Source organism: Entelurus aequoreus, linkage group LG24, assembly GCF_033978785.1.
Source record: "Entelurus aequoreus isolate RoL-2023_Sb linkage group LG24, RoL_Eaeq_v1.1, whole genome shotgun sequence".
NCBI classification, from domain to species: Eukaryota; Metazoa; Chordata; class Actinopteri; order Syngnathiformes; family Syngnathidae; genus Entelurus; species Entelurus aequoreus.
The window spans coordinates 13,865,447-13,878,949 of NC_084754.1; the positions used below are offsets into that span (position 1 = coordinate 13,865,447).

Sequence of the window (13,503 nt, forward strand, 5' to 3'; positions counted from 1 at the left end):
CCAAACATGCACATTTTATATTCCTTTCTGCGCAGCTATTTGTTAAAATAAAAAAAATAAAAAACAATTACATTTGCTAAGTATTATATGATGTGCAGGTCAAATGTAGTGACTTGTTTTAATTCAGTAGATGACGGATGACCATTATGAAAAACAAACACTTGTCAATCAATGCTATTTAATGTCGATCCTAACACTTTCTTTATTTTTACTCCACCGGCTGAGGATAGCAGTAATTATGTGTCTCCAGTAGCGCTGCGACTAACGACAGTTTTCATAGTCGACCAGTCATCGGCTATCTTAACGATTAGTTGACTGATTGGATTATAAAGCGTACACATATTCAGTGGCTTTTATTTAGCCATCGACTTTTAAATCCAGATCCAGTTATTTTTAGGCATGTGTTTACCAACAACAAAGGTAACTAATTTATTCATAAATGAATGTTCATATGTTAACATACAATTAATATAGCCGTGAAAGTTCAATAAAATGGTTGCTTGAATAAAATTAGGACTGCCTAGGTCTAGGACAGCGGTCGGCAACCGAAAATGTTGAAAGAGCCATATTGGACCAAAAATACAAAAAAGAATCTGTCCGTAGCCGCAAAAAATGTAAGGCCTTATACAAGTGTTATAATGAAGACAACACATGATGTAAGTGTCTATATTAGCTATATTAGACTACTATCAAAATGACTATGTGTTGCTGACTGATGCAAATTTTCGTTGACAGAAATGTTGAAATGTAATAATTATTCGACACATTTTTACAACATTCGAAAAAAAACAAAAAACGGAGGCTTTTCAGAGGGTGAGATAACTCCTGGAAAATACTGGCTTAAAATGGCCAAAGGTATATATGTGTGTGTTCAAGTTGAAGGAAACGGAAAGTACAAATAAAATGACCTCAAATATACCTAAAATACGAGGCATAATGATGCATTATGTACATACAGCAAGCATAAATAGCATGTTAGTATCGATTAGCTTGCAGTCATGGATTGACCAAATATGTCTGATTAGCACTCCACACAAGTCAATAACATCAACAAAGCTCACCTTTGTGGATTCATGCACAGCATAAAACGTTTGTTGGACAAATAGAGACAAAGAAGGAGTGGCATAAAACACGTCTTTCTGTGGCAGCATCAAGGAAAGTTGTACATGCAAACAAACTACGATGCATTCAAGGACTTCTGAAATCAGGACAAAATGGCGCGCGCCAAATACTTTCATCAGTGAAGCATGTTTAATGTAAACATTGGGATTTTTAACAATTAGGAAGGTTTGTGTCATGTTTGTCCTCCTACAGAAACCATATTAAAACAAAAAGTTTATTTTTTCCTCATCTTTTTCCATTTTTCATACAGTTTTGAAAAAGCTCCAGACTTCCACTTGGCCGGCGCTAGAGCCGCAGGTTGCCGACCCCCTCTCTAGGACTAAAGCTAAACCTCCTGTGGTTTGTTCCCCTTGGATAACGGCAAACCCATAGCTTCAAATACACAAAGTCATCAAAGTTCACCTTTAGGCATTCCCACACAATACCAACATTTTGGAACAAGGATGAGGTCATAGAAGAAAGGTCAAAGTATGATACATCGATCTAGCAGCAGAGGAGAAACGTATATAAAAGTCTCACTTTTACATCTCATTGCCCATGCAGTGAATGTGGTGCGTTCAAGGACCCACGATTAAAGTTGGAAACACGTGTTAAAGTTAAAGTACCAATGATAGTCACACACACACTAGGTGTGGTGAAATTACCCTCTGCATTTGACCCATCCCCTTGTTTCACCCCCCTGGGAGGTGAGGGGAGCAGTGAGCAGCAGCAGCGGTGGCCGCGCTCGGGAATCTATTCAACCCCCAATTCCAACCCTTGATGTTGAGTGCCAAGCACGGAGGTAATGGGTCCCATTTTTACAGTCTTTGGTATGACTCGGCCTGGGTATGAACTCACGACCTATCAATCTCAGGGCGGACACTTTAACCACAAGGCTCGTCGTCGGCATCCTTCCGTCTCGGGAGACGATGGGGTAGATCCAAAAAGGAGGGGTGGGGGGTGTCTCACTGGGATGGTTCCTCCCACGGACGGAGATGGCCCCTGGCACCTGTTTCCTTCGCCAATCGGATGGGCTTAGAACCGGTATCTGCTGGAGTGACCTCTCCAGTGGACCTCTCCAGTGGATCTACATGGCCTGGGCATGGAACTATGGAGGGCAAGCTGTTGTCCAGTATTGTACAGCACAAAACTAATGTTGACAAAAAGTTAGGACACTTTAACTGAATGAGCCAGTGAGATATTAATTTCCCGTGTAATTATCAGCCAATAATACACACCAACACGTGGACCTGCTCAGTGGCCTTGTGGTTAGAGTGTCCGCCCTGAGATCGGTAGATCGTGAGGGAGTCAGCATCAAGGGTTGGATTTGGGTGTTAAATCACCAAAATGATTCCTGGGCGTGGCCACCGCTGCTGCTCACTGCTCCCCTCACCTCCCAGTGGGTGGAACAAAGGGATTGGTCAAATGCAGAGATTCTTTTCACCACACCTAGTGTGTGTGTGTGACTATCAGTGGTACTTTAACTTTAACTTTAGTATTGTACAGCACAAAACTAATGTTGACAGAAAGTTAGGACACTTTAACTAAATGAGCCAGTGAGATATTCATTTCCCGGGAATTATCAGCCAATGATACACACCAACACGTGGACCTGCTCAGTGGCCTTGTGGTTAGAGTGTCCACCCTGAGATCGGTAGATCGTGAGGGACTCAGCATCAAGAATTGGAATTGGGTGTTAAATCACCAAAATGATTCCCGGGCGCGGCCACCGCTGCTGCTCACTGCTCCCCTCACCTCCCAGGGGGTGGAACAAGGGGATGGGTCAAATGCAGAGGTTAATTTCACCACACCTAGTGTGTGTGTGTGACTATCAGTGGTACTTTAACTTTAACTTTAGTATTGTACTGCACAAAACTAATGTTGACAAAAAGTTAGGACACTTTAACTAAATGAGCCAGTGAGATATTAATTTCCTGTGTAATTATCAGCCTATAATACACACCAACACGTGGACGTGCCCAGTGGCCTTGTGGTTAGAGTGTCCGCCCTGAGATCGGTAGATTGTGAGGAACTCAGCATCAAGGGTTGGAATTGGGTGTTAAATCACCAAAATGATTCCTGGGCGTGGCCACCGCTGCTGCTCACTGCTCCCCTCACCTCCCAGTGGGTGGAACAAGGGGATTGGTCAAATGCAGAGATTCATTTCACCACACCTAGTGTGTGTGTGTGACTATCAGTGGTACTTTAACTTTAACTTTAGTATTGTACAGCACAAAACTAATGTTGACAGAACGTTAGGACACTTTAACTAAATGAGCCAGTGAGATATTCATTTCCCGGGAATTATCAGCCAATAATACACACCAACACGTGGACCTGCTCAGTGGCCTTGTGGTTAGAGTGACCGCCCTGAGATCGGTAGATCGTGAGGGACTCAGCATCAAGAGTTGGAATTGGGTGTTAAATCACCAAAATGATTCCCGGGCGTGGCCACCGCTGCTGCTCCCTGCTCCCCTCACCTCCCAGGGGGTGGAACAAGGGGATGGGTCAAATGCAGAGGTTAATTTCACCACACCTAGTGTGTGTGTGTGACTATCAGTGGTACTTTAACTTTAACTTTAGTATTGTACTGCACAAAACTAATGTTGACAAAAAGTTAGGACACTTTAACTAAATGAGCCAGTGAGATATTAATTTCCTGTGTAATTATCAGCCTATAATACACACCAACACGTGGACGTGCCCAGTGGCCTTGTGGTTAGAGTGTCCGCCCTGAGATCGGTAGATTGTGAGGAACTCAGCATCAAGGGTTGGAATTGGGTGTTAAATCACCAAAATGATTCCTGGGCGTGGCCACCGCTGCTGCTCACTGCTCCCCTCACCTCCCAGTGGGTGGAACAAGGGGATTGGTCAAATGCAGAGATTCATTTCACCACACCTAGTGTGTGTGTGTGACTATCAGTGGTACTTTAACTTTAACTTTAGTATTGTACAGCACAAAACTAATGTTGACAGAACGTTAGGACACTTTAACTAAATGAGCCAGTGAGATATTCATTTCCCGGGAATTATCAGCCAATAATACACACCAACACGTGGACCTGCTCAGTGGCCTTGTGGTTAGAGTGACCGCCCTGAGATCGGTAGATCGTGAGGGACTCAGCATCAAGAGTTGGAATTGGGTGTTAAATCACCAAAATGATTCCCGGGCGTGGCCACCGCTGCTGCTCCCTGCTCCCCTCACCTCCCAGGGGGTGGAACAAGGGGATGGGTCAAATGCAGAGGTTAATTTCACCACACCTAGTGTGTGTGTGTGACTATCAGTGGTACTTTAACTTTAACTTTAGTATTGTACTGCACAAAACTAATGTTGACAAAAAGTTAGGACACTTTAACTAAATGAGCCAGTGAGATATTAATTTCCTGTGTAATTATCAGCCTATAATACACACCAACACGTGGACCTGCCCAGTGGCCTTGTGGTTAGAGTGTCCGCCATGAGATCGGTAGATTGTGAGGGACTCAGCATCAAGGGTTGGAATTGGGTGTTAAATCACCAAAATGATTCCCGAGCGTGGCCACCGCTGCCACTCACTGCTCCCCTCACCTCCCAGGGGGTGGAACAAGGGGATGGGTCCAATACAGAGGTTAATTTCACCACACTTAGTGTGTGTGTTTGACTATCAGTGGTACTTTAACTTGAACTTTAGTATTGTACAGCACAAAACTAATGTTGACAGAACGTTAGGACACTTTAACTGAATGAGCCAGTGAGATATTAATTTCCCGTGTAATTATCAGCCAATAATACACACCAACACGTGGACCTGCTCAGTGGCCTTGTGGTTAGAGTGTCCGCCCTGAGATCGGTAGATCGTGAGGGAGTCAGCATCAAGGGTTGGATTTGGGTGTTAAATCACCAAAATGATTCCTGGGCGTGGCCACCGCTGCTGCTCAATGCTCCCCTCACCTCCCAGTGGGTGGAACAAAGGGATTGGTCAAATGCAGATATTCATTTCACCACACCTAGTGTGTGTGTGTGACTATCAGTGGTACTTTAACTTTAACTTTAGTATTGTACTGCACAAAACTAATGTTGACAAAAAGTTAGGACACTTTAACTAAATGAGCCAGTGAGATATTCATTTCCTGTGTAATTACCAGCCAATAATACACACCAACACGTGGACCTGCCCAGTGGCCTTGTGGTTAGAGTGTCCGCCCTGAGATCGGTAGATTGTGAGGAACTCAGCATCAAGGGTTGGAATTGGGTGTTAAATCACCAAAATGATTCCCGAGCGCGGCCACCGCTGCTGCTCACTGCTCTCCTCACCTCCCAGGGGGTGGAACAAGGGGATGGGTCCAATACGGAGGTTAATTTCACCACACTTAGTGTGTGTGTTTGACTATCAGTGGTACTTTAACTTTAACTTTAGTATTGTACAGAATAAAACTAAAGTTGACAAAAAGTCAGGACACTAAATGAGCCAGTGAGATATTCATTTCCCGGGAATTATCAGCCAATAATACACACCAACACGTGGACCTGCTCAGTGGCCTTGTGGTTAGAGTGTCCACCCTGAGATCGGTAGATCGTGAGGGACTCAGCATCAAGAGTTGGAATTGGGTGTTAAATCACCAAAATGATTCCCGGGCGCGGCCACCGCTGCTGCTCCCTGCTCCCCTCACCTCCCAGGGGGTGGAACAAGGGGATGGGTTCAATACAGAGGTTAATTTCACCACACTTAGTGTGTGTGTTTGACTATCAGTGGTACTTTAACTTTAACTTTAGTATTGTACAGAATAAAACTAAAGTTGACAAAAAGTCAGGACACTAAATGAGCCAGTGAGATATTAATTTCCCGTGTAATTACCAGCCAATAATACACACCAACACGTGGACCTGCTCAGTGGCCTTGTGGTTAGAGTGTCCGCCCTGAGATCGGTAGATTGTGAGGGACTCAGCATCAAGGGTTGGAATTGGGTGTCAAATCACCAAAATGATTCCCGAGCGCGGCCACCGCTGCTGCTCACTGCTCCCCTCACCTCCCAGGGGGTGGAACAAGGGGATGGGTCAAATGCAGAGGTTAATTTCACCACACCTAGTGTGTGTGTGTGACTATCAGTGGTACTTTAACTTTAACTTTAGTATTGTACAGCACAAAAATAATGTTGACAAAAAGTTAGGACACTTTAACTAAATGAGCCAGTGAGATATTCATTTCCTGTGTAATTATCAGCCAATAATACACACCAACACGTGGACCTGCCCAGTGGCCTTGTGGTTAGAGTGTCCGCCCTGAGATCGGTAGATTGTGAGGGAGTCAGCATCAAGGGTTGGAATTGGGTGTTAAATCACCAAAATGATTCCCGAGCGCGGCCACCGCTGCTGCTCACTGCTCCCCTCACCTCCCAGGGGGTGGAACAAGGGGATGGGTCCAATAGAGAGGTTAATTTCACCACACTTAGTGTGTGTGTTTGACTATCAGTGGTACTTTAACTTTAACTTTAGTATTGTACAGAATAAAACTAAAGTTGACAAAAAGTCAGGACACTAAATGAGCCAGTGAGATATTAATTTCCCGTGTAATTACCAGCCAATAATACACACCAACACGTGGACCTGCTCAGTGGCCTTGTGGTTAGAGGTTCCGATCAGAGATCGGTAGATCGTGAGTTCAAACCCCGGCCGAGTCATACCAAAGACTATAAAAATGGGACCCATTACTACTCAGCATCAAGGGTTGGAATTGGGGGTTAAATCACCAAAATTATTCCCGAGTGCGGCCACCGCTGCTGCTCACTGCTCTTCCCACCTCCCAGGGGGTGGAACAAGGGGATGGGTCAAATGCAGAGATTAATTTCACCACACCTAGTGTGTGTGTGTGTGACTATCAGTGGTACTTTAACTTGAACTTTAGGATTGTACAGCACAAAACTAAAGTTGACAAAAAGTTAGGACACTAAATATTAATTTCCCGGTAATTATCAGCCAATAATACACACCAACACGTGGATGTTGTACGAATGCAGCATCAGCATAACTCACCGCTTGCATTCTTCCCACAGATGAGGTGTTGCAGGGGCTGCAGTGACCCCCACAGCTCGGCGTCACTGCCCACGGCCTGCTCCAGGCTCTCCACGCTCAACTTGGGGATGCCGTTGTCCCTCTCCAGCAGCGCACTGCGGAGCAACCGTGCGTGTATCTCTCGGAACAGGCTCTCCATGCAGGCGGCGAGGTAGATAGCGGCGTGTTCGTGGACCCTCGCCGCGATCCTGCCGTCCACCATCCACCTGAAGAATTTGCCCACGTTGAAGACGAGACCGCAGCGCAGCGACTTGCCGCGGCCGAACTTGTCGGGCTCCGTGCTCATGCTGTAGAGGGACAAGGCGCCGAGGGCTGCGCCGATACAGTTCACGGACACGGCCCACGACAGGACCATCTTTACGGCACTTTGGATCTCGTATTTGGTGCATTTGGCGTAGCGCAAACTCAAGCGCTGCGCCTCCTTGGCGACCCTGACCAGGGCCCGGCTGACCAGCACCGAGAGCCGCAGCAGGACGTCCTGAGGCGGGCTCGGCGCGCTCGCGTCCCCGTCCCGGCTCAGGGCTCTCGCCACGTCCCCGAGGCTCCACGGCGCATCCTCAAGCTCGGGTAGTTTAGCGCACTGCCCGCTGCACTCCAGGATCTCGGCGTCTTCGACCAGGACCGTGTTGACCGTGTCCGGGCTGTTGATTCTGCTGTGCATGGAGTCCGTCAGTTGCCAGCAGTTCCCGCCATGAGCCTCCGAGCAGCACAGCGACGCACTGGAAGACCTGAAGGAGTCCGCGGCTCCACCATAACCCGAGTCCAGAGTCAAATCCTCCAGGGTCCTCGCTGCCGCGGACTTGCTACTCCCTGCCATGACCGCGCTTCATAGCGGAAATGAAAAGTGGAGAAATGGCGTGGGTGCGGATGCGCCGGCTCCATGCACTAGGAATGCGACGTGAAAAATACGTGGACGTGATATATAAAGTTGACAGAGTGGCGGCTCAGTGCACCAGCAGTCACTCACGCTTTGTTTTGCCAGCGCAGTGCCTGACACTTGGGGGCGGGGCCCAGGCGCCAAGTTGACAGCCAATAGACTCTCGAGAAGAAGCAGCGACGCTTTTTGATTGGACAATTCTTTGTGATCGATAAAAAGAAGGCCCGTCATAGGACTTATTAATTAAAAATTGCCATGTAAAAAATGCTGGCTTGTCTATATGTGCCCTGTGATTGAACCTTGTATGAGCCTAAACTGGATATGGTGGGAAATTCATAAATGGCAGCACCCACCCTCAACCACGAAAGGGACAAGCGGTAGAAAAAAGGGACAAGCGGTAGAAAAATGGATGGATGGATGGGTTGCATGTGAGCAATGTGGGGAGAGGGGACATTTACAGTTCATGTTTTATAGGCTAAAAGCATAATGCAGATATATATATATATATATATATATATATATATATATATATATATATATATATATATATATATATATATATATATATATATATATATATATATATATATATATATATATATATACTATAGTTCAAAAGTTTGGGGTCACCCAAACAATTTTGTGGAATAGCCTTCATTTCTAAGAACAAGAATAGACTGTCAAGTTTCAGATGAAAGTTCTCTTTTTCTGGCCATTTTGAGCGTTTAATTGACCCCACAAATGTGATGCTCCAGAAACTCAATCTGCTCAAAGGAAGGTCAGTTTTGTAGCTTCTGTAACGAGCTAAACTGTTTTCAGATGTGTGAACATGATTGCACAAGGGTTTTCTAATCATCAATTAGCCTTCTGAGCCAATGAGCAAACACATTGTACCATTAGAACACTGGAGTGATAGTTGCTGGAAATGGGCCTCTATACACCTATGTAGATATTGCACCAAAAACCAGACATTTGCAGCTAGAATAGTCATTTACCACATTAGCAATGTATAGAGTGTATTTCTTTCAAGTTAAGACTCGTTTAAAGTTATCTTCATTGAAAAGTACAGTGATTTTCCTTAAAAAATAAGGACATTTCAATGTGACCCCAAACTTTTGAACGGTAGTGTATATATATATATATATATATATATATATATATATATATATATATATATATATATATATATATATATATATATATATATATATATATATATATATATATATATATATATATATATATATATATATATATATTAAAGATTAAAGTACCAATGATTGTCACACACACACTAGATGTGGTGAAATTTGTCCTCTGCATTTGTCCCATCCCCTTGGGGAGCAGTGGGCAGCATATATATATATATATATACAGTATGTATATGTATATATATATATATATATATCAATCATATATATATATATATATATATATATATATATATATATATATATATATATATACATACGTTAGGTCAGGAAAACGTATATTCCTCCTTGTATTGAGGACTGTAACGGATGAACCACAGAAACCTTGATATATATATATATGTTAGCAAAAACACAAGAGGCAATAACATCCCTACAAGCCTGTTCAGAAGGTTTCCCTGCGAAACAGGCTTGTAGGGATGATACTCTTGTGTTTTTCCTAACATATATTCCGCTATACCCCGGTATTGAGCACTGTATAACGGATAAACCACAGAAACCCGACTATATATATGTATATATATATATATATATGTATCTCTCCATCCATCCATCCATTTCCTACCGCTTGTCCCTTTCAGGGTCGCGGGGGGTGCTGGAGCCTATCTCAGCTGCATTGAGGTGGAAGGCGGGGTACACCCCGTACAAGTCGCCACCTCATTGCAGGGCCAACACAGATAGACAGACAACGTTCACACTCACATTCACACACTAAGGCCAATTTAGTGTTGCCAATCAACCTATCCCCAGGTGCAGGTCTTTGGAGGTGGGAGGAAGCCGGAGTACCCACGCAGTCACGGGGCGACCATGCAAACTCCACACAGAAAGATTGAACTCAGGACTTTCGTATTGTAAGGCATATGCACTAACCCCTGTGCCATATATACTGTATATATATATATATATATATATATATATATATATATATATATATATATATATATATATATATATATATATATATATATATATATATATATATATATATATATATATATATATATATATATATATATGTGTATATATATATATATATATATATATATATATATATATATATATATATATATATGTATATATATATATATATATATATATATATATATATATATATATATATATATATATATATATATATACACAATACCGTTCAAAAGTTTGGGGTCACATTGAAATGTCCTTATTTTTGAAGGAAAAGCACTGTACTTTTCAATGAAGATAACTTTAAACGAGTCTTAACTTGAAAGAAATACACTCTATACATTGCTAATGTGGTAAATGACTATTCTAGCTGCAAATGTCTGGTTTTTGGTGCAATATCTACATAGGTGTATAGAGGCCCATTTCCAGCAACTATCACTCCAGTGTTCTAATGGTACAATGTGTTTGCTCATTGGCTCAGAAGGCTAATTGATGATTACAAAACCCTTGTGCAATCATGTTCACACATCTGAAAACAGTTTAGCTCGTTACAGAAGCTACAAAACTGACCTTCCTTTGAGCAGATTGAGTTTCTGGAGCATCACATTTGTGGGGTCAATTAAACGCTCAAAATGGCCAGAAAAAGAGAACTTTCATCTGAAACTCGACAGTCTATTCTTGTTCTTAGAAATGAAGGCTATTCCACAAAATTGTTTGGGTGACCCCAAACTTTTGAACAGTAGTGTATATATATATATATATATATATATATATATATATATATATATATATATATATATATATATATATATATATATATATATATATATATATATATATATATATACATATATACACACACACACAGAGTGAGGCCAAAAGTTTGGACACACCTATTCCTCCTTCAATGTGTTTTCTTTATTTTCATGACTATTTACATTGTAGATTGTCACTTAAGGCATCAAAACTATGAATGAACACATGTGGAGTTATATACTTAACAAAAAAAAAACTGAAATAACTGAAAACATGTTTATATTCAACTTTCTTCAAAATAGCCACCCTTTGCTCTGATTACTACTTTGCACACTGTTGGCATTCTCTCGATGAGCTTCAACCACACCTGTGAAGTGAAAACCATTTCAGGTGACTACCTCTTGAAAGCTCAATCATAGCAAAGGGTGGCTATTTTGAAGAAACTATAATATAAAACATGTTTTCAGTTATTTCACCTTTTTTTGTTAAGTACATAACTCCACATGTGTTCATTCATAGTTTTGATGCCTTCAATGACAATCGACAATGTAAATAGTCATGAAAAAAAGAAAACACATTGAATAAGAAGGTGTGTCTAAACTTTTGGCCTGTACTGTATATATATTAGAATATTTATTCAGTAAATATATATTTTTATGTAAAAATGGGAAAGGCACAATGTAAAAAAACCCAAATCTGACATTTTGATAATAACTAATAACACACAATTTTGTGTTCAAAGATATACACATTTATAGGCCTACACAACTTTTCTTATTAGCTTTTTTACAAAAATGTTAGTAGTATTACGAGCTTAATTGGTTCTAAGACAAATCTCTTAACTCAAAACACTAATCAACACAAATCAGCGTCTAAAATCAATATAACTGGTGCTTGGCCCACTTAAAACAACACCATTTAACATGTACCTTTTAAAAAGAGAAACAAACTTTTCGATAAGAAATATTGTATTAAAACAACACAATAAGATGCATTACTAACAACTTAAGCAGTTTAATGAAGTAATACAAAAATAAAGTACAGTTTTTTTCTTGGAGAGCGGACTTCTTATCTCCACAGCTGCTTCTCCATCAAACACACCATCAGCAGCGTCTCCATATTTTCATGGATACATGTCTGCAATTCATATGTTATTTTATTATTCTTGGCTGGCGTTGGACTTACTCTGCTTCAGTATGGTGCAAACGAGCAGCGATACTCTTGAATTCCTTTGCCATGTTGGCGAAACAAGTCATGTTGTTTGATGATTTCTTTCTTTAATTCAATGAATATCATCCACTTCTTCTCACCACTGTCCCTTCCTTCCCATGATAGGAAAACATGTCGAGCTTTAGCTATATTGAAAACTAATGCTATAGCGAGTAAGACCAAATGTTTTGGGCGGATCTTATATGGTTCACTGTAGAATTTTCTAAACCTACTAATAGCGGAAAACTTCTGCTTATTTTAAAGTATTACAATTAGCCAAGAGACAACTCTTATCTCAAAACACTCTTAAATTGGGGCACACTTATGTTGAGGTACCAATATTAAAGTGTCCCTGCCTACAACTTTGCTATAATAATTTAAAAAATAATTCCCTGTTTAAATTTAACAGCATGGGGTAAATCATATACAATTTTGTTGGCGTAATTATGCAGAGGCTTCTGTAGATGTTTAGTGTTATAAATGATAAATAAATTGCTGATTTTGAAAATTGTCTTACAGAATAGAAGTACAGGTTGGTGCATTTTTTATGGAATAGTATACATTAATGGTAAATCAGTCAAATCATAGATTGCAGGTTGCTTACTGACCTTTTTAGTTTATTTCCCTGATGGATGCAGCACCACTGCAGTCCACGGAATGGACCTCATTCTGGAACAACAGTGACCCCTGGCGTCATAGAGTTGAACTTCAGTTTAATTGACAACGTCACTGGAACGAACAGATGATTGGATTTAAATGTATGCATTATGTAATTATTAATTTCATGCTTACCAGCTCAGTTCAGAATTTACATCTCTAAGTAATATTTAAAATAATAATAATAATAATAATAATAATAATAATAATAATAATAATAATAATATGCATTTCCAGCAGATTTGAATGAATGATCAATCACCAGCAATGCAGTTAATTTATTTTCTATAACTCTTGTCTTTAGGATCATGGGTGAGCTGGAGTCTATCAAGCTGACTTTAGACCAGTGGCAGAAAACACCCATACCCTGTTTGATAGGAATGTTACAAAAAAAATAATAAACAAATAACTAACATTTAATTGGCAATTTAAAAAATTTAATTTGCTGACATTGTGATAGGTTGGTTTTGTGTAAATGTAAATATGGTAGTCATTTTCTGTCTAAACCAAGACTTATTATATGTCTGCTTCATTTGAACTTGAGTTTTGGGGCTGAATTTTAAATAACCTGCTGTTGCCAATTATTTTTGGGAAATCATGTATAATCATTCCTGCAGTAAGCTGTAACGTATTCAATCACCATACTATGTATATTTTTTGGATAGGATTTAACCAGTTTAACACTGGTTCAGATACTGTGATCACACCTAGTCGGTGTAGTA

The 13,503-nt window shown here is 40.8% G+C and overlaps 1 protein-coding gene across 2 annotated transcripts in view; it reads right to left on the reverse strand.

Moving 5' to 3' along the window:
- btbd11b (BTB (POZ) domain containing 11b) overlaps window positions 1-8,120 on the reverse strand; it is a 235,948-nt gene extending 227,828 nt beyond the window's left edge. For both annotated transcript variants that reach the window (XM_062035658.1, XM_062035657.1), the window contains exon 1: window positions 7,112-8,120. In XM_062035658.1, the coding sequence (XP_061891642.1) occupies window positions 7,112-7,967 (856 nt within the window). In that variant the 5' untranslated portion in view covers window positions 7,968-8,120. The remainder of the gene's footprint in view (window positions 1-7,111) is intronic.
- Window positions 8,121-13,503: the final 5,383 nt, after the last annotated feature.